We start from the raw sequence: 20,166 nt of genomic DNA, 5'->3' as shown, positions 1-20,166 counted from the left end.
AAAGAGGGCATTTTTCCATGTTTTGGTTTATTCCTTTATTTTTAGCCTCACTCTCATAGCTAGTAGAGTCTACAAGCCTCTCTAAGCCGGTCAATCATGTCCAAAGACACGCTACAGCTCAGGTTTCAGAGTCCATAAATCACCTGTAGCTCATAATGAACATGTGGCATGTGCAGCGCTTTTTTTCATATGCCGAACACAATGATCAGCCTTTTGGCTTCATGTCAATGCTTCGAAACCAAAGCCAGCCTGGATGGTGTCTCTCCACCACCTCTGATTAGGATGAGATAGTATAAGTTAACAAAAACCAATAAGTGCATGAGGAAGAGAAACAGGAGGAGTGGACAGACGATGTCTAAGAGCGATAAGTGAAGGTAGAGAGGAGTGAAACGGTGTGTACTTTGTGGTGGGAGCGTGAGAGAGAGAAAGAGAGAGAGTGATAAGAGGAGGAGAGAGTCGGGGAGGGAGGGTGCCAGCTTGTCATTGTGAAATAGTTGGGTGGAATACACGTGTGAACTGCAGTTCCTCTCTGCACTGCGCTGAATGGTGACCAGGAGACAGGACAGGAGGGGGAGGACTGACCAGCATGGAGCTCCACTCACCCAAAAAGAGCTGAATAAACAGTACAACACAGCACTGCAGCAAAGACAAGACACACACTGAGAAACACAGACAAAAGGACGCAAGAAAGGAAAGCAAGGTACCCTCTGGTGTTTTTGTGCGCTTTTGTGTGTGTGTTGCCACATAAAATGTGTGTCTGGGAATGTGACGACTGTTTTGAGTTGCACGCTGTAGTTGTGTAAGTGTGATGGTGTGTTAGAGTTTGGGTTTGTGAGTGTGTAATTGGGGTGTGTGTTACTCCATCCAGAGATTCTGTTGCTGTCGAATTATTGCACTGAGATCAGATTGAGAAATTGAGAGAGAAATACAGAATACATGGTCAAAAGCAGCAAACTGAAGATCTTGTAGGTGAGTTGGATATAGTGGAGTTTACTTCTGAATATTTTCTCAGAGGGAGAGAAACTTCACTGCCTGCTTTTGCATGAGGTAGAGTAGTGTTTTTTCTCTCCCATACGCTCTTCTACTTTTGTTTTGTCTCTCATACCTCCAGTTCTCGCACCATGACTGAGATTAGAAGGCTTAGCGAGAATAAATATTTTCAGGGAATGAGGGTGTAGACGCTACATTTGCACGTGAATGCTGAAACGGGACTTGCAAGTACCTGATACAAAACACATGTGTGGCATCTTTGGAGAGGGAGTAATAGTAACTTTTCTCAGATTTCACTGTTTCTATGGGTACTAAGAGAGACTTGATATAGACACAGTAGCTGAAGTGGCTGCTGACTTCTGGGCATTTCGTCTGTTGCACAGAAGTGTGGCGTAATGGTTAAAGATCTGGGCTGGTAATGAAAACGTTGTGGGTTCAGTCCCCGATTTGTGCCCTCAACCCCAGTTTGCTCAAGAGGGACTGAACCTGTAACAAATGTACTGGTCATAGTTCTTGCTCCTGGAAAAACATTCCAAACAGATAGTTGGGTTAGGACTGAGATTGGACTTGAACATTATTATAAACCTGTCTGATTTTATGAGTAGATAATAAGAGTTGTTATTTGTTAGAAAAAAATATTTTAACAAAACTGCTTTTGCTGCTTATTGATATTTGGAGAAACGTTCATCCACCACGTCAAAGTCATGTGGTGCAACCAACATACAAAGAAGCATAAAACAGGATATTATATTGCAATATTGACAGTGTGTTGAGATCAATAAGTCTTGTAACATTTCAAATGATCTGACATAATTGTATGACAAGGTAAGTTCAGGCTGTAAAATGTCATGTGGTGCAACTGCCCAAAAACTTACTGATATTTATGAATTAGTAATTAATAAATATCTGCCAAGAATATTTTTTAAAAAGTATTTTAAATTAAAATATATACTGTGTATTTAAAAAAGGGTTTGAAAGTAGTAGTTAGGAATGTGTAAATTCCAATGTTTTCAAAGTGGTGTTACTTTAGGGTTACACCACTTGACATTTTTGGAGACATTAAATTGAACCTTTTCTTGAAAATGGTTCATAACATTTTTCAAAACCATATGAAACTAACATGAATATAAATAGCATTTCTATGAACTTGGCACATGTGTTTTAAACTATATTTAAAAAAAAAATTTCTTGGACACACTTACATGTTATTGAGCCACATGTCATTTTCTTATCATTATTTTTCTTCTTTTCAGAAATGTAAATGTTCATGTTTCTTCTTTCTCTTGATGCTGTGGCAGGTGTTTTGAGTGGAATAGGAGAGCAGTCAGAGATCAGTGGTCATTGGTCTCAGGATGTCCAGGAGCAGCTCTGCGGGGGATCTGGTGCCCAAAGACATTACTGAGATCCTGGCCTTGCAGCAGGCCAGTAAGAAGAAACGTGGTTCATCCTTGGGCCGGGCTTTCAGCTGGTTCAAGGGCAGTAAACGCAAGAGGAGTCTCAGTAATGGGCATAGCAGGTCAGGAGGTCCATGTGGACGGTCTGGAGAGAGCACTACAGCCAAACAGATTCATGCCAGTGGGGACTCTAAAGGTAAGCAAAACTCCTTGCTTGCTTCAGATGCAGTGTATTTCTAACTAGTTGCGTATTACCGGGTTTGTTTTTGAAGATTTGAATTAGTTGATGCTAATCAAACATGCCCGATTTTGATACCATAGATGGAAAGGTTTCAAAATACCATAGAGTTTCGTTTTTGCCACGTTCTCTGGTGCCAGTCTGTCCAAACCTTGAACTTGGAATTTCTTTCTTGCATTATTTTAACGGTTATCACTGGGACATCACTTATTCAAGCAGGATTAGGCTACAATCACAAGGACATGTCTTCTCTGGAATGGCTTATCTGCTTTTTTGTTGTTTCTTTTTGCTTTATGACTTCCTACTTTACACTTGCTTTTGGGTTCAACTTTTCTACTGCAAAGACAAAACAGTATTGTTGATATGCTATTATGAATCTCTGAGCAAATCAGTGGCATTGTGTGGTGTTGTCACGGCCGAATGTTTTCTTAGCATATCAGTTTGAATGCGACATAATAAGAATTGTCATATTCAGTATCATCCAGCACCAGTGTTGCCAGATTGGATGGACGATTTCCAGCCCAAAAGCTCACCAAAACCCGCCCACTCCAAAAAAAAAAAAAAGTCAAAATAATGTGATAAAATGTTCTTGCCATGCCATATAAGGACCATTTTTTAACTCCTTAAAACAAAATAATGATGACAAAATAATATAAAAATAGATAAATTTCACAGGAAAACGGATAAATTCAGGACAAATACATAAAAGAGAATGACCAAATATGACTACAATATGCAGGCAGACACTGTGTCAAAACAGCAATCAAGAAATTAACCGATTCCCTCGAAAAATAAAAGTGCGTTATTTTCAATGTCAACAATCATAAGCCAATTTAAATGCAAAAAGTGCCCAATATACATGATCGGAATAACTAATGTAATTGGCAGGTATTTCACATTCGTTCATGCACACATCATGACAGTCAAAACTGCGTCATTCATTAATACATACTGTACGATAATCCGACCTTAAAAAATCAACAACAACAGTAAAGCGCTTACCTTCCTGTTGCACTTTAACAGACAGAACTAGATAGTCTTTTGTGAAGAACATATTTTAGAACATAATACAGAACTTACCACAGTCCCATATTCAGTTTTGATTTTGATTAAATTATTCAACTGTGCTCTGATTTCAGTTACAATGATATTAGAGCCTTCGTGTCATCTCCCTCCATAGGTTTAATTCACGTTTTGAGAGTCACTCTCCCGCTCTTTTCCGTGTAACTTATATTTATATTTGGGATTGTGATCACTTGAATATACAGCTATTCATTCAAAATCTGATCCCTTATCACGCTAAAAACCCATCAACTCATGAATCATCACATCTGTCTGCTGATCCCTAGTGACTGGCTAAAAGCGCGGTTGGCGACAGCGACGTCACATCAGCATCAGCCTCTTCTGCAGTGTGCGTGTGTGTTTAGTAAAGTCATAATGACTGATTGGATGCAGTACATGCACACTTGGGTTTTGTTTGTTAACCAATTAGTCTATACAATTTAGTAGGGATGATCACCGATCCCCGATCACAGAAAGCAGTATATGCCGATACGATCACCGATACCGATTTTTTAAAAGCCTTCTTTTTATCATGTAGAATTATTTATAGTGATGATCCAATCAAGATTTTTAGACATTTATTCAGGGCCTGAATTTCATTTTTGAAAATGAATTCCCCCCTTTGGTGACCCTTGTGAGAGGGTTTTTTCAAAAATATATATTTATCTCACCTAAATGTTTGATCATGCACTGCATTTTTGTTTTTACAATCATGCAATTGTTGCACAATAGCTTACACACAGCACAAGCCTGATTTTGTGAGCTGTATGTGAGGTTCACACATACTCCGTTTGCAGTGCGTATGCAGCCCATGTGCGGTACATACGCGGTGCAGAAGCAGCACGGACTGTGCTTTCACACAGGAGTCTGCAACTGATCCGTGGCTGTTTACTACAAACACAACATTTATCCATTATTTTGATTTTAAATCCAAACATTGTTACTTAAAATGCTTTTTCAACATTGTGATTCTTTTTTTACACAGTACAGTAATACAATCTTTCATAGATGTGTTTAAATGCAATAGATAAAAGAAACACATTATTCAATGCTTTTTACTTTTGCATTTACTTCTAGATTTATATATTAAGTTGCTCAAGCAAGTGGCAAAACATTTAAACTACTTTTCTTCCGTTATCACAAACATTCTAAATTAAAACTTACCATAGACAGAAACAGTCAGCTCTACTGCCTTTTCTTTTGCATTTAAATCTTTATTACAAGATTATCTCACCTTCAGCATTATAATTATTTCACGCGCACCGGACAGAGACTGAGACGGTGCCGCTGCATGTCGTGCCAAATCTCTCACAGCATCAGTTTAAGATGTTTTTTTTTAGATCGGCCTTTTTAGAGACCGCCGATCAATCATCCCAAAGCGATTATCGGCCGATAGTGATCGGTAGCCGATCAATCGGAGCACCCTTAAAATGTAGATATTTGAAAACCACCAAACTGACCCCAAACCAGCCCAAATTTTGTCCACCTGCCCAAGTCAATTTTTACCCGTACATGAAATTCAAAAGCGCCCAATCTGGCAACACTGTCCAGCACCTGTAGAAAAGTGAATTACTCAAATATGACCGAGGTAGGCTATATAGCCTACTGTAGATCTATTTTATCCATATCAGTTTGATCAACAGGTATTCTCTTATCAACACCTAAACATCCACCCACAACAAACTAGAGACACCTTAGCAACATAGGCGGAGGGTGAACCAACTCCAGGGTAAGGCTAAAAGCAGCCAAATCTATTAAATACAAACATCATGTCTTTTTAGGCAAGAACCAGACATGGGTGTCATGTAGGCTAATAAAATATGTTTAATGGGACTGAATTTGTATTTAACGTGATTACAATTTAATTAAAACATTAGAAATGGATAATTATATAAGGTTTCCTTTCCACGGTTATTCAAACGGCGAATAAATTATATAGCCTACAGAAAGTGACATTATCACTAACTTTGATCTATTGCGAGTTTAAGCACTCTCAAAAAAAAATAACTATCCTTATAATCACTGAAGCTGTCTACACTGCGATATGAATCTCTTACTTACATTGTACGTACATCTGCGTTTTGCTCTTTATGATGAGAGAATTTGCAAGAGTCCAGATTTCAGTCAGTGAACGCACGCGCACTCAACAAAGCTGATGAGTTTCAACAGTGACTCATCTGAACGTCTCTGATTGGCCATTGCAATTGGTTTACGGCGAGCGTGAGCGGAATATTAACGGAGCGCTTGCTTGGGCGGTTAGAGCGACTGAGTGGAGCGCATGTCCATAGAGCGGAAAACGCTCACATGCTCTGCCATTGCATTCCTAAGCTCAACAGAATCGTGTGTGATTGGTTATAATGCGCAAAACTGTAAAAACGCCTAAAATGAAATACGGCGCAACATGAGCAGATCTTAATCTAATGCCGCAGTCGACACTTTCTATTCATTTTCACTTTGTTAGCAATAGACGCAATAGATTTAATTTGTTTGTGCAAGAGCATTTTTGTCCAATTTAGTGGCATTTTTGCCATAAGACCCCGTGCCATAGGCTCCGCCTATGCTTAGCAATCATCTAGCAACACCCTAACAATCTATAACATCTTAGCAACACCCTTTCAACACCCTATCAATGCACAAACAACCACCCAAGACAAGCTAACAACATCCTAAGATCCTACACTCAAGGAAAAAACCTGGAACCCATTTAGAAACACTTTAGCAACCACCCAGAACTTCATGGGAGCACACTAACAACACCCTAGCAACCACCCAGAACTTCCTGGGAGCACCCTAACAACACCCTAGCAACCACCCAGAACCTCCTAGCAATGCCCTAGCAACCACCCATATCTTCTTAGCAACACCAAAGCAACCACCCAAGACACGCTAGCAACATCATAATCGTTATCATCACTGTACACTCAAGGAAAAAACCTAGAAACCACTTTAAAACACTTTAGCAACCACTCATAATGTCCTGGGAACACCCTATCAACACCCTAGCAACCATCCTAGACAAGCTAGCAACACCCTACACTTAAGAAAAAAAAACTAGAAGCCACCTAGAAACATTTTAGCAACCACCCAAAACTTCCTGGGAACACCATAGCAACACCTTAGCAACTGCCAATATCTTCCTATCAAAACCCTATCAATGCTAAAGTAAACACCCAAGACAAGCTAGCAACATCCTAACACCCTACACATAAGCAAAAAAACTAGAAACATTTTAACAACCACCCAGAACTTCCCGGGAACACTCTAGCAACCACTCATATCTTCCTAGCAACACCCTATCAGCACCCAAGCAAGCACCCACAAGGTAGCACCACACTAACAACCACCTACACCTAAAGAAAATCCTTGCAACCACTTAAAAACACTCTAGCAACCACCCAGAACTTCCCAGGAACTATGTATCAATGCTCTAGCAATCACCTAGCAAGTTAGCAACACTATAGCAACAAGCTAGAAACACCATATAATCCTCCCACAACCTCTATAATAACCCCCATTACACCCTATCAACTGCCTTAGAAATAAACTAAAAGTTAGAGAGAGATGTGCTGTAACTAGACCTCCAGCAAGAGGATTGAGGATCTCTGCCATGTGACATCTGCTCACAAATCCCTGTGTGGAACCTAAGATTGTAAGAACAATATTCTTTATATCCCCAGCCTTTCTGTTAAGTGGTCTTGGGAAAGTTTTGCAAAGCCGGCCCCTGAGGTCCTCTTGGACACTGACTCTTTAAAACCCTCTGGACCAATTTTATGTAGAGGTCCAACCAGAAGAGCAGAAGACTATGTAAAAAGTCTCAGTTTCTGGATTTTCTCCTCCTGACCCCACAAGTCTCACACTCCCTCTGTTACACTGAAAAAGCAAGTAGACTTTGAGTTGCCAGAGTGTGTGAGTTTACAGGCACTTGGGATTTTAGCTGGACATACACCGAGGATAACATCTCATTCAGAGTCTTCTAGTCTCATATTCTCTTCTTAAACTCCACAATTTATAGCATTTTCTGGTCTTTATGAGAGGGAGACAAAGCCAACGTGTGGAAAGGTCTGACAGATGAGACATGCTGTGTTATTGAAAGATGACTGATTTTAAACTGAAATGCTTTGTAATATTACATCCCTTTTCTTTACCTCATAATCTCTTTTTTATCTGGTTTCACAGTCTCCAACCAAAAAAGTATATTTCATTTTAAGGAATGTGTACTTGTAGTGTACTTCATATCTTAAAAGTATTTTTAAAAAACTCTACTTATATAAAATAATCTTAATGAAACAACAAAGTACACTTAAGCTTACTTTAAAGTACATTTTAAATCATTTTAATGATATATTTAAACAGAATAGCTTTACAGAAGTACACTGTATTTTGATGCAACTTCATCATTGCATGTCTCATTACAAATATATTTAAATACACAAAACAATAGAAATTATATTAAAGTATATTTTAGTTACCATAAATGCTTCTCAGTACAATCAACAGTAAACTTTAATCATATTTCAAAGAAAATAGAGTAAAACATATAAAGTTGTACTGAAGTCCACATAAGTGGGTCAAAACACTAAAGTTCAGCTAATTGTTTTTCATATCAATTTAAACTATACTACATTTTCATTTAATTGCAATTCAAATACAGTTGTGTTCAATAACATTACATTATTATTTTAATCATTATTATAATATTATTTTAAAGTATGAATTTTATTGCGATATTAAAATGTACTAATTCACAGAAGATGATGTGAGTGGTGCATGTCTGCACTTGGTTAATAGCACATTTAGTACATTGCTTAGCAGGTTCTAGGGGGCTTTGTGTAGATGCTATAGGGCAGGGGTGGGCAAACTTGGCCCTTCCAGGCCACTTTCCTTCAGAGGTTAGCTTCAACAACTAATCAAACACACCTGAACCAGCTAATCATTGTCTTCAAGACTACAAGAAGGCTATAGTCAGGTGAGTCATATCAGGGTTGGATCAAATCTCTGCAGGAAAGTGGCCTGGAAGGGCCAAGTTTGCCCATCACTGCTATAGGGCATTGCTATATAGTTACATGAAGGCACAAGACCCACAAGACTCTGTGATATTCCAGTCGATATACAGAAATAGGATTTGGGACATGCTGCTTCTTGTAGGCCCTTCTCCAAACAAATCATTTGGGCTATCCTGATTCAGGACATTTCTGGGCTTAGGGGTTCAACAGTGCAGCACTAACTCCTTGCGTCACCCCTGTTTGACTGAGTTCAGCCTCTGTCTACCCCCCTCCCTCCAGCCAGAGGGCTCTATCAGGTCCGGAAGCTTTTTGAGGGGTGAGATCACTGTGCATCGGATTCCCTCTAATGCAGAACATAGACACAGTAAACATTGATCCTTTATCACATGAGTAAAAGCAGGGAAAACAGAGCTTTGTCTCAATTTGTCTCCATTTACTGTACATTCTATTAGCTTTTAAAGCATAATATTATATTATTTAATCAGGATTATTTTCATGATAAGTACTCTCAAAATAAGTAATAAAAGTATGGTTAATCACTTATTGTGACCTTCATAATGAATAACAAAAAGAAAAAAATTTAATTTTACTTTTAAATCAATACATAAAAGTTTCTGTAGTTGATGAAACATGTGGGACTCTTATAACAAGTGTAGTGGAAATAAGAAAAAAAAAAGTGAAGAAAGCGGCAGATGTTCCTTAACTGGTCATTCTTATTGTGGAGGCCAGACATCTGTTAACGATGATCTCGAATGCCAACATAGACTGATGACTTGTGGTCAAACGGAGGAGGGTTAAATGAAACATGAGCTTCCTGTAATAGCTCTGAAATAAAGAACATGTGAATGTTTAATGGCGTTTGGAGACACTGATATACATCCCAACGCACGTCACAGAAACTCAAAGGAACAGAGGATGTGTCTCTGCCCAGATGATGGTTAAAGAGCACATGAGGTCAGAATGGGAAACTGTGATAGACATTAGGGTTAAAACTGTGTCTTGCAGAGTAGAGGAATATGACGACATGTTTTCATAATAAGTAAATTTAGTGTTGCTTAGAAGATTATGAAGATAAGTAGGCCTTTACAAACTATACAACCACGGAATTCCACAGAAAACTCGATTTCCACAGAATAGGAACCCCACTCATTCAAGTTCCACACATGCATGATCATTTAATAACTATCTTTGCATATTAAACAGCTCTCTGCTGTACTTCATTCTGATTGGTCATTCTCAACATTACGCAATCAAATGTTTTTGTACAATGACCACAAACTAAATTCCTGATTCTGGCTGACATACATTCCGAAGGGTTATAAAGTGATTCCAGTATTTTGTTGACTACATTACAGTTGTAAATCAATTTTAAATATTACTTTGTCTTATTTCCAAACCAGTAACATCATTTTGTACTGTTTGTAAGAAGTATTTTGACTCACAAAATCATTTTAGGTCACTGGTATACTGAGAATATTATTAAATATTAATGTATTCCGAAGTGTAACAGCTTCTCTGGTTCATGTCATCGCCTCATTACTAACTCGGGTGTGCATTAATAATCAATAATGAATTAGGAGTCAATTATTCCATCAGAAAGAGTCTAGTATTATCAGCTACATTCAACACATTTTACAACATATACTGTATAGTAAAGCCACAATTCCACAGGTTTATCACCAAATATTTTTTTAGTTTGTTTTTGAAAGAAGTATCTTGCTCACAAAGGATTATTTATTTCATTACATACAGTAATAATCATTAATATTGTAAAGTACAATTTTTAATAATTTTGTATACACTTTTTTTTTCAGGATTCTTTGAATTTAATTTGAAATAGAAATCTTTTGTAACATTATAAATGTCTTTACTATAACCTTTGGTCAATTTAATGCATCCTTGCTAAATAAAAGTATGCATTTCTTAAAACAAAATCTCTCTGTCTGCAAACTTTTGAACCATAGTGTATTTTCATTGATTTTTCATTCTGTATATTAACTATGTCGAATAGAAACTTCTACATTTTCTGTGCATCCTTCACCTACGAGTCCCAATCAGCCAAGTCGTCTCATGTGTCTCAGTGTTTGTGGCTTTCATTATGTAACTCACAGTAATGAATACACCTGTTGACATGTTCGTTTCACCGTTTACTCCAACAAATACTTGCCATCTCTCACCCTCTTCCAGCCTGTGTATGAAAACAACCATGGAACTCACTGACAGCCTCTCACTAGTCTTAATTTACATAAGAAAGCATTAAGTCTTTTTCTTATTACCACAAACCTGTCAGGGAGACTAAGGCACACTTCTCACACACCTCTTTTAAAGTCAAGATAAGTGGGATAAAACAAAGTCGCTAATCCCTTTGCAGTAAGATTTTACATAGCTTCAATACACTATCCGAGTGCTGAACCTCTTAGCTGGACTGTTTAATTTTGGCTGTGGCCGTGATGTTGGTGTAATGAAACAAGGACACTCTGACAGCATTAATGGATGAAATTGCAGTTTAGAACTCCAGAGAGAAAGCACGGGAATGAGGAGAGTCTAAAAGAAGCTGCCAAGGTCACGAACAAGTTCTCTGACCTCAGTCTGGGTCATGACGGTTACACCCAACTGTCCGGCAAGCACACACAAGCTCAGCAAGGGGTGCTGACACGCCCGAATTTGCTGCTGTGAAACCAGATAACAGTATGGGGACATTTCCTGTTGTCATGGCAGCCGGCCCATGACCTCTTGACCTCCATATCTCTTTGTTTAGATCTATCAATACCATTGGAGATGGAATAATCCAGTCGCTATGTCTATCAGAGTATGTTTGCACAGCACTACAAAGAAGTGTTACTTCTGTCTTGTGGGTGGAACTTGATATTATTTTTTGGTTTTTCATATTTATGTATTTTGTTAAATTATGGCTGTAAGGTTTATTACATTGGCTTTAAAGTTATAATTTAGCCAGAAATGAAAATTCTGTCACCATTTACACCATTTACCCTTATGTCATCTAAACTTGAATGACTTACTTTCTTCAATTAATGAGATAATTTGAGTTATGAGTTATTATCTGTGTTTTTTGTTCTGTCACTGTCATTCTGTTACACTGTGGAAGCTTCTGTCACGAAAACAAATTCCTCGTATGTGTAAACATACCTGGCAATAAAGCTCATTCTGATTCTGATTCTGATAATTAAATGAGTATCGGGTTGGGTGAGTTCAATATAGTGACAATACATTACGACTTTAAAGGGTTAGCTCACCCAAAAATGAAAATTATGTCATTAATTACTCACCCTCGTGTTGTTCCAAACCCGTAACACCTTTGTTCATCTTCAGAACATAAATTAAGATATTTTTGATGAAATCCTAGATCTTTCTGACCCTTCATAGACCTCAACACAACTACCACGTTCAAGGCCCAGAAAGGTATGGACATCATTAAAATAGTCCGACATCAGTGGTTCAACCGTAATGTTATGAAGCTATGCGAATAATTTTTGTCAGAACGCCGGTCTCTGCGTCAGCAGCACCACACGCATGCCTTGTGCTACTCTCAGAAAGTGCATCGAATTCTGACACGGAAGAAAATTCATTTTTGAATAAAGTTTTTTTTTTTTCCTTTGTGCACAAAATGTATTCTTGTAGCTTTCAAATTATGGTTGAGCCACTGATGTCACATGGACTATTTTAACAATGTCCTTACTACCTTTCTGGGCCTGGAACATGGTAGTTGCATTGCTATCTGCTGTATTTTATGAAATTTATGAATTGTGACTTTTCATGCCGAACATCTGTATTGGTGTGAACAGGCCTTTACTCTGCATTGCTGTACAATTGCAGAAAAAAGCAAAGTTATTTCTGAGGTAGAAAGTTATTTTGTTACCATTTTGTTATTTTGTTACCATAAATGTTACCAAGACAACATTTTTATTTTGAAAAAAGTGCACCGAAGATCACAATAAGACCAAGAACATGTGTTAATAAAATAAACAGGATAAATTATGATTCCATGTTAATGTAATAAAATAGGCTGATAGCCAAAGTTTTCATAAAAAGAAGATGGAATTTGTTCATCCACTTGTGAAAGTTTAAATGCCTGCTAACTATTCTGGATTTCAGCATGTCAAAAAGCTGTGTGTCATCAAACATCACACTGTAGGCATGAATGAGGAAAGAATTCTGTCTGCTTTTGTTGTGAAGCACAACACTTTTAGCTCTCCACTGACAGCTTTTTCACACCCTGAGTTTTGCTTTGTCTCCTTCCACTTGGTTGATGCTGAGATGAAATTCTGCCAACACTTTTAGCTCTCCACTGACAGCTTTTTCACCCCCTGAGTTTTGCTTTGTCTCCTTCCACCTGGTTGATGCTGAGATGAAATTCTGCAGATTTTTTTTTTTTTTTTCATTTCTTATAATGGATCATGACTCATCATCTCACCTTGACCTCGATTCTCTTCTGCCTCCTCTAGCCTCTTCACAACTCTGGCACTGTGAGCAGGCATGCTAGGAATGAAGACAGGGAACAATGAACACATAGATATACTATGAATGTTCAGGCTGGGCTGCTCATAAGATGAGCTTTTCCTTCCTTTTTAACTTGCAAAGACAAAATGTCTTGAACAATTAAAAAGGGAGGAAACAATGTTAAAACAATAATCAGAAAAGGACAAGCAGATCCCTCTAAGAGCAGGTGAATTACATTTGTAGGTTGGCACTGAGGAAACTGGCCATGTGTCTGCCAAGTGTTGGATCTGGAGGAATGCAGGTGGATGGAATTTGACTTGATTCTGCTTTGATTACACCCCTCATTCCTGAATAGCAATATCCCAGCAAATCCAGAACAATTCCAGATTTGTGCAAGAGAAAACTGTTAACTTAAAGAAAATGTTCTCAGTATGGTTTTGCGTTTTGGCGTTGTTTTGTGTTCTTAAGAACAGTGAGAACAGCAGGTTTGAGTTACTGGCCATTGATCTAATAAAGCTTGTGCCAGCAATGCTTGCCAAGCTGTCTTCACCTTCAGCCACTAGAGGACAGTGTGGAACAAAACGCTCATTTCCCTCCACAGCAGACATGCTATTTCAACATCATTTGAATCATATCTTTAAATGTTAGCAAATTGGCATTTTTAAAAGTACAAATTTTCACAATTAATGTTTGCATGTATAATAATGAGGCCTTCACTTCAGGATATATTTTGTCCAATGTTCATTGAAATATCTTGCAGCGTGATTTTTCCAGCTGATTAAGATAAAAATATTCACAACCAATCAGAATCCACCTGACTTTAAAGAGCTCCAGCATTTAAAGCAACAGACAAAAAAGCCGCAGGGGGCGCTTATGATGAAAGGAATGTTATCATACTCACTTTGTATGTCATCGTTCTTGATGCTAAACAAAAACAACACAATTTTATGCATCTTAATAACTATAGGCCTAACAGAACCAGGATGTCTGGTCATCATATTTATGTAATACTCTACATTCTGTAACATCAGGCTTGGCAGTATTTAATACATGGTACATATTTAAAATGCACTCAGATTCTGTCTGGAGTCCTGAGGTACAGTTCTAACATGTACCTGAACACACTTCTGTCTTCACACAAGCTATGAAATGGCTCTCACACACATGCTTACTCGTGCACAGAAGGGGGTCTTAATCTCTTACAATTCTAGAGGTGCAAGAAAAAGAAAGTTCACCTTGACAACAGGAGTCATGACCTGCTAATTAACAAAGTAATGTGTCGTCATAACTGTATGACTAACTAACTAACTGCATTTTAATACAGCGTCATTTTAGTCATACTTGGGATGACTTATTTTGACAAAGCTCTGTAAATAAAGCAATTCAATGTAACAATGTAAAAAAAAAAAAAGTTTGTAGTTGCGAGAAAGTTTCGAAGTTATGTCAGTGTGACATAAAAACAACTGACACACTTTTGTCACTTCAGCAGTGATGATTGAAGCAGACGGTAGGTAGGAAGCCAGTAATATCACTGCACCTTCAGGACATTGAATTCCTGTCAGGTGAAATTCCTCTCTTCACATCACAAGCCTCTAAAATAGCATAGCGTGTCCCACAGCACATTCACAGGTTCAGGAGAGGAAGAATCAACAGAATTCAGATGAGCTGAGTCACATGGAAGAGCGGTGGTGTGAGTCTGTGCAAAGAGCTTAATGCAGAGCCAAATAAGGGCGGCATTGATTTATAAGGCATTATTATCCATTAGGCTGTGATGATGCCCTCTGAAAGCTTCTTGTGGTATTCAGACTACTTCTAAGTGTCTGTAAATTGATGTAGGATGTACTTGTCTTAGTCAAACCTGATATTAAACCTGGAGCTAGTCTATGGCCAAACATGAGAGTGATGTTGAAGGGTTTGTGTTGGTATTTGCATGTTTTGTACTTCTGATGGTGGTTTGATAGAACCGGTTGTTTTAGTGGAGAATGATAACCTGCATTAGTGGTCTTGCTTCATTGTGTTTGTGAATAACAAATGATGTAATATGGATAATGTTTCAAAAGAGGAGTGTTTCAAGAGAGGATCAGTTTGAAATGCAGTGCATGAGGTATGAGGCAGCTGATTGAAATGGTCGTCATAGTTTTTGTTACAATCCTTTTCTGTTACATGATTCATAAAGTGTTTCCCCTGCCAAGTTACAAGAGGATAACGTAATTCCCAGGATTCCATTATGTTTGCATCTGCTTATGCTGGGGCCTCCTGTGTCTTCTGTCTGTTTTAGATTAACAATGATTCGCAAAGCTTTCAGTATTTATAAAGCCTGGGCTCTTGAGGTTGGAGGAGAGGAAACAAGGGAAGGGGAGGCCCAACTTGTACCTGGAAAAGGTCAAAAACTTTCCTGGGGCACTGTGTTCCCCTCCTAAAATCTCCAGTGGGCATTCCTTTTCTTCCAGATCAGTACACAATGTATAAATTAACGTTTCTAAAGCCTGGTAGGCTTAGTTTCAGTTACAGTGTCACACACAAATGCTAAATATGTTGCATTTAAATGTAAAGCATTACAAAATAAAATTAAATAAATGAAAATAACAAATCATGCATAAAGTGTGCATAAAGACTGTTAAAGGGGTCATATGATGCTATTTTAAAGATCATTATTTTGTGTATTTGGTGTAACAGAATATGTTGACATGCTTTAATGTTCAAAAAACACATTATTTTTCAAATACTGTACATTATTGTAGGTCCTCTATGCCCCGCCTCTCTCAAACGCGTAGTTTTCTACAAAGCCCCTCCTTCTGACAAGCACATTCTGCTCTGATTGGCCAGCTGACCCAGTGCATTGTGATTGGCCGACCACCACAAGCACGCGTCGGAAATGTAACGCCCCTTTCCATAATCGCGAGCTTCAGCTTTCAACATAAATGTAAAGACAGTAAATATTGTCCTTAGTTTTACCATCAGTTCAAGCCTGAAATGGGAACAGAGTCACCGCATTTGAACAGTCAATAGCAAATACTTAAAATATTAAGAAAACATACTTACAGTAGCTGATTCAGAATAAGCCCCAGATTGTCATAGCAAAGTCCCGATTTTTTTTAGAAATAGCCTTTGCACAGCCAGCCTTGTAGGCGACTCCTAGGTTCACAAAACTGTCGTCCATAAAATGCGTTGCACAAATTCGAACATCTGGGTTGTGCTGTTCTGTTGTAAATAAATCTTAACCAATGATTCCTAATTGCATCTACTTCCGGAAGGCCAAATAAAGTGCTTTTGCTTTCGCCTAGAAACACACAGCGTCTCCCTGACATGGCTGCTTCAACATTTGTGGGAGACTTTGAGCTTTGTAACTCTGCAGATCTTATACATGCACAAATAGCTACATAACACACGAAAGAAAAGGAAAAATAGAAATCGCATCATATGACCCCTTTAACTGTCATCTCCTTAATTTAGACAGAAAACAAACATTTTCATGACACTGTCTAAAAGCCACTATAACCATATTTTTATACGTCATACTTATGTTCATAAATTCCCAGCAATGTTATTTTAGAATCATTGTAATTATAGATTTTATTAATATTTTGGATTAGTGTTTATTTTTAATACTTTCTGTTATCATTTTAATTTTAAATTTTGGTAAGTTTGTTGTGTTTTTGCCTTTATTATTCTTTAAATATGTATAGTTTTTTTTTTTTTTACTTTTTATTTCAGTTTTACTTTTAATTATTTAATACATCAAGTTAAACTAAATGAAAATGAGAAATGTTGCCTTGACAACTAACTGAATAAGTTTAATTTGTTTTCTCTTTTTTGGTTAATTTTTAGTTTTAGTTAACTATAATAAGCCTTTCTTCAAGACCAATTTTTTTTTATAACAAACGGGCCACTGTTTATGTAAACTAATGAAATAATTTACACTGTTTATGTAAATTAACTTAATACAGTAAGTTTAAGGTTTTTTATATTTTCTTATATGTCAGTTTGTTTTATTTCAAGTGATGATTTTTTGCTTCATCTTTAGTTTTAGTTAACTATAATAAACCTATCTTCAAGACAATTTTTTTTATTAATTTCACCTTTGTGAATATTTAATTATTTAGATTCATATGTGTAATGTGTTGATTGCACATTTCCTTTGATTGCACATTTTATTTTTAATGTACAGTTGAAACTGTTATATCCTGCCATTAATGCACTTCTTGGTATAGATCAGAGTCAAATGAAATATTAGGTTACCTGATAGAGAGAAACAGTAAAAGACAGAGTGAAAGACAGTAAGCTGAGGGGAGAGAAAGTTGGAAACACAAGAAGAGTGAGACACGAGGACTGCACCAGAAATAGGACAAAGAAAGAGATGCTGGTGGAAGAAAGAATAATGGATAAAATACGCATGGTTCTTGGCATATCCGTGGTTGAGATGGGATGAGGTTTGAGGCTTGCACAGTGCAGCATTTAAATAAGAATTTATTTTTTTTTGACTGGTGTAGATTTAATAATAAAAAAAAAGAAGTGAAGTGACATGACATGTGGCCAAGTATGGTTACCCATACTAGGAATTAGTGCTCTGCGTTTAACCCATCCTAAGTGCACACACAGCAATGAACACACACACACCGTGAACACACACCCGGAGCAGTGGGCAGCCATTTATGCTGCGGCGCCCGGGGAGCAGTTGGGGGTTCGGTGCCTTGCTCAAGGGCACCTCAGTCGTGGTATTGAAGGTGGAAGAGAGCGCTGTACATTCACTCCCCCCCACCTACAATTCCTGCCGGACTTGAGACTCGACTCTCTAACCATTAGGCCACGACTTCCCCCCTTTTTTAAGGCTTAAAGGGATAGTTCACCCAAAAATTACAATTTGCTGTTAACTGACTCACCCTCAAGCCATCCAAGATGTAGTTAACTTTTTTCTTCAATTGAACAGTAAAGGAAATTTTTAGTTGAAAACATTGTCTTTGAAAACATTGCAATTCATAAACTGCACGTCTCTAGCTGCCGGCTTTTGAGTGTCAAATAAACATATACAGACAAGACCAAATTACCAAAGGCTCCTGAGGACACAATGGGCCTGTTTACACCTGGTCACTTCATGCGTTTTTTCTGATCGGATAGCTATCCGATCGTGAAAAGACCAGGTGTAAATGCCCTCCGAAACACATTTGAGACGGATATAAATCCGATCACTCAAACCACTTCAGGAGGTGGTCTGGGCCGCATTCCAGACGAAACTCGACAAGTGTAAATGCATCTGGTTGTTGAAACCACATATGCAAATTTTACTCCTCCCAAAATGTTAAAATAATAAACGTGTGAGAGCGTGTTATAGGCTATATGACATTAGTCAGACTGCGCTAATGCAACACGCATCGCTGCGGACGAGTAGAGCGAGAGACCGCGCGATGGGCCTGTTTACACCTGGTCACTTCATGCGTTTTCTCTGATCAGATAGCTATCCGATCGTAAAAAGAGCAGGTGTTAAATGCCCTCTGAAACGCTTTCGAGATGTGTTTAAATCCGATCGCTCAAACCAATTCCAGACGAAACTGGACAAGTGTAAATGCATCTGGTTGTTGAAACCACATATGCAAATTTTACTCCTCCCAAAATGTTAAAATAATAAACGTGTGAGAGCGTGTTATAGGCTATATGACATTAGTCAGACTGCGCTAATGCAACACGCATCGCTGCGGACGAGTAGAGCGAGAGACCGCGCGATCTCTTCATATCTTTTAACTTCACGGAAACACAAAAATATCATTCAACATGCCAAAATTAAACCTAAAATCCATTATAGTAACAAGGCTTTTGACATTTAGTGTTTTATGGATTAAACGAGATAAAAGACCACGTTCCCTTCACTTAAACAGCTCATTTCCTTCAGACATATTCATACAACGCTTATTCGATGTTTTTATATATGTTGTACGTTCGTGTATAAATACATACGTTTTAAATAATACGTTTACACCTTTTTTAATATACAAGTATTGATCAATTCAGTCTAAGTACAAATTCAGTTCCACTTACCTGACGCGTGAACTTGACATACATTTAACATAGCCTAATATCATTTTTCTTTGGACACACGACTTATAAAACACTTCTAAATATCCACTCAAAAACATTGAATATGCTGTATGTTTTTGTTGATAAATTTAGTCAAAAAAATAACATTTATTGTGCGCCCTTACCTGACTCGTGAACTTGACAAGATGACGTTGTTTCTCCCGCGAAGTCACTCAGGCTCGTGCAAGTGCGGAATGATCTCAGTGTTGGCTGGATTAGGTTTTATTAGTTTAGTCAACATTAGCATAGCTAATTGTTGACTGGATTTGAAAATAACCATTCATTCAATGTTTTTCAAATATATTTGTGTAGACTTAATATATACAGTATGTCCTCTCAACTAAGCCCAAGCAATAAAATGAGCTCAACTTAAATATTTTTGCCTTTCCAACATTTTGTTAATTGTATTTTTTACAGTGTATATATATATGAAGAGTTTGGTTCCCGCCAAAATAAGCATTGTATCTGGTCATATTGAAAAGTCCATTTTTTATTTTACGCAAAATGTGATATCCGCCATGTTATTCTGTCATGTTTTCTCCCTGTCATTCCAAACCACGGCAAACACCAGTCTCCCTTCTCTGCAGAATGCGATACATCCGCTCAACCAATCACAGCGCACCATTCCACGCATTGTAAAAAGTAATGGTGGTGCTTTGAATACACCCGACATCCTAGTTGTCCTCATCTACTTTGTACTTTGTGATTAACAAACAAACAAAAAATGAGTAAATTTGAACCTGTGGTAGTTTCTGCAGTGAGGAAGAAACGTAAGCCATCGAAATCTAATCATTTATGTGAGGAGAATCAGAAGATGAGGCACTCGGGAGGAGGAAAAATGCCGGCTGTTGCTTTTTCTCACACGACAGCATCAAACTTCTGTCACGCTGACACATTGACCCCAGGGGATTTTTTGAAAAACTTTCAATTGTTTTACTCGAAGTCGACGAAA

The 20,166-nt window shown here is 37.8% G+C and overlaps 1 protein-coding gene across 2 annotated transcripts in view; it reads left to right on the top strand.

The window, feature by feature from the left end:
* Positions 1 to 471: 471 nt before the first annotated feature.
* LOC107687075 (uncharacterized protein KIAA1522 homolog) overlaps positions 472 to 20,166 on the top strand; it is a 55,679-nt gene continuing 35,984 nt past the window's right edge. For both annotated transcript variants that reach the window (XM_016484225.1, XM_016484224.1), the window contains exons 1-2: positions 472 to 700; positions 2,289 to 2,580. In XM_016484225.1, the coding sequence (XP_016339711.1) occupies positions 2,343 to 2,580 (238 nt within the window). In that variant the 5' untranslated portion in view covers positions 472 to 700; positions 2,289 to 2,342. The remainder of the gene's footprint in view (positions 701 to 2,288; positions 2,581 to 20,166) is intronic.

The sequence above is a fragment of the Sinocyclocheilus anshuiensis genome, unplaced genomic scaffold (assembly GCF_001515605.1).
Source record: "Sinocyclocheilus anshuiensis isolate Anshui unplaced genomic scaffold, SAMN03320099.WGS_v1.1 scaffold1251, whole genome shotgun sequence".
NCBI classification, from domain to species: Eukaryota; Metazoa; Chordata; class Actinopteri; order Cypriniformes; family Cyprinidae; genus Sinocyclocheilus; species Sinocyclocheilus anshuiensis.
The sequence above is the reverse complement of the archived record's forward strand: the minus strand, read 5'-3'. Positions and strand labels throughout refer to the sequence as shown.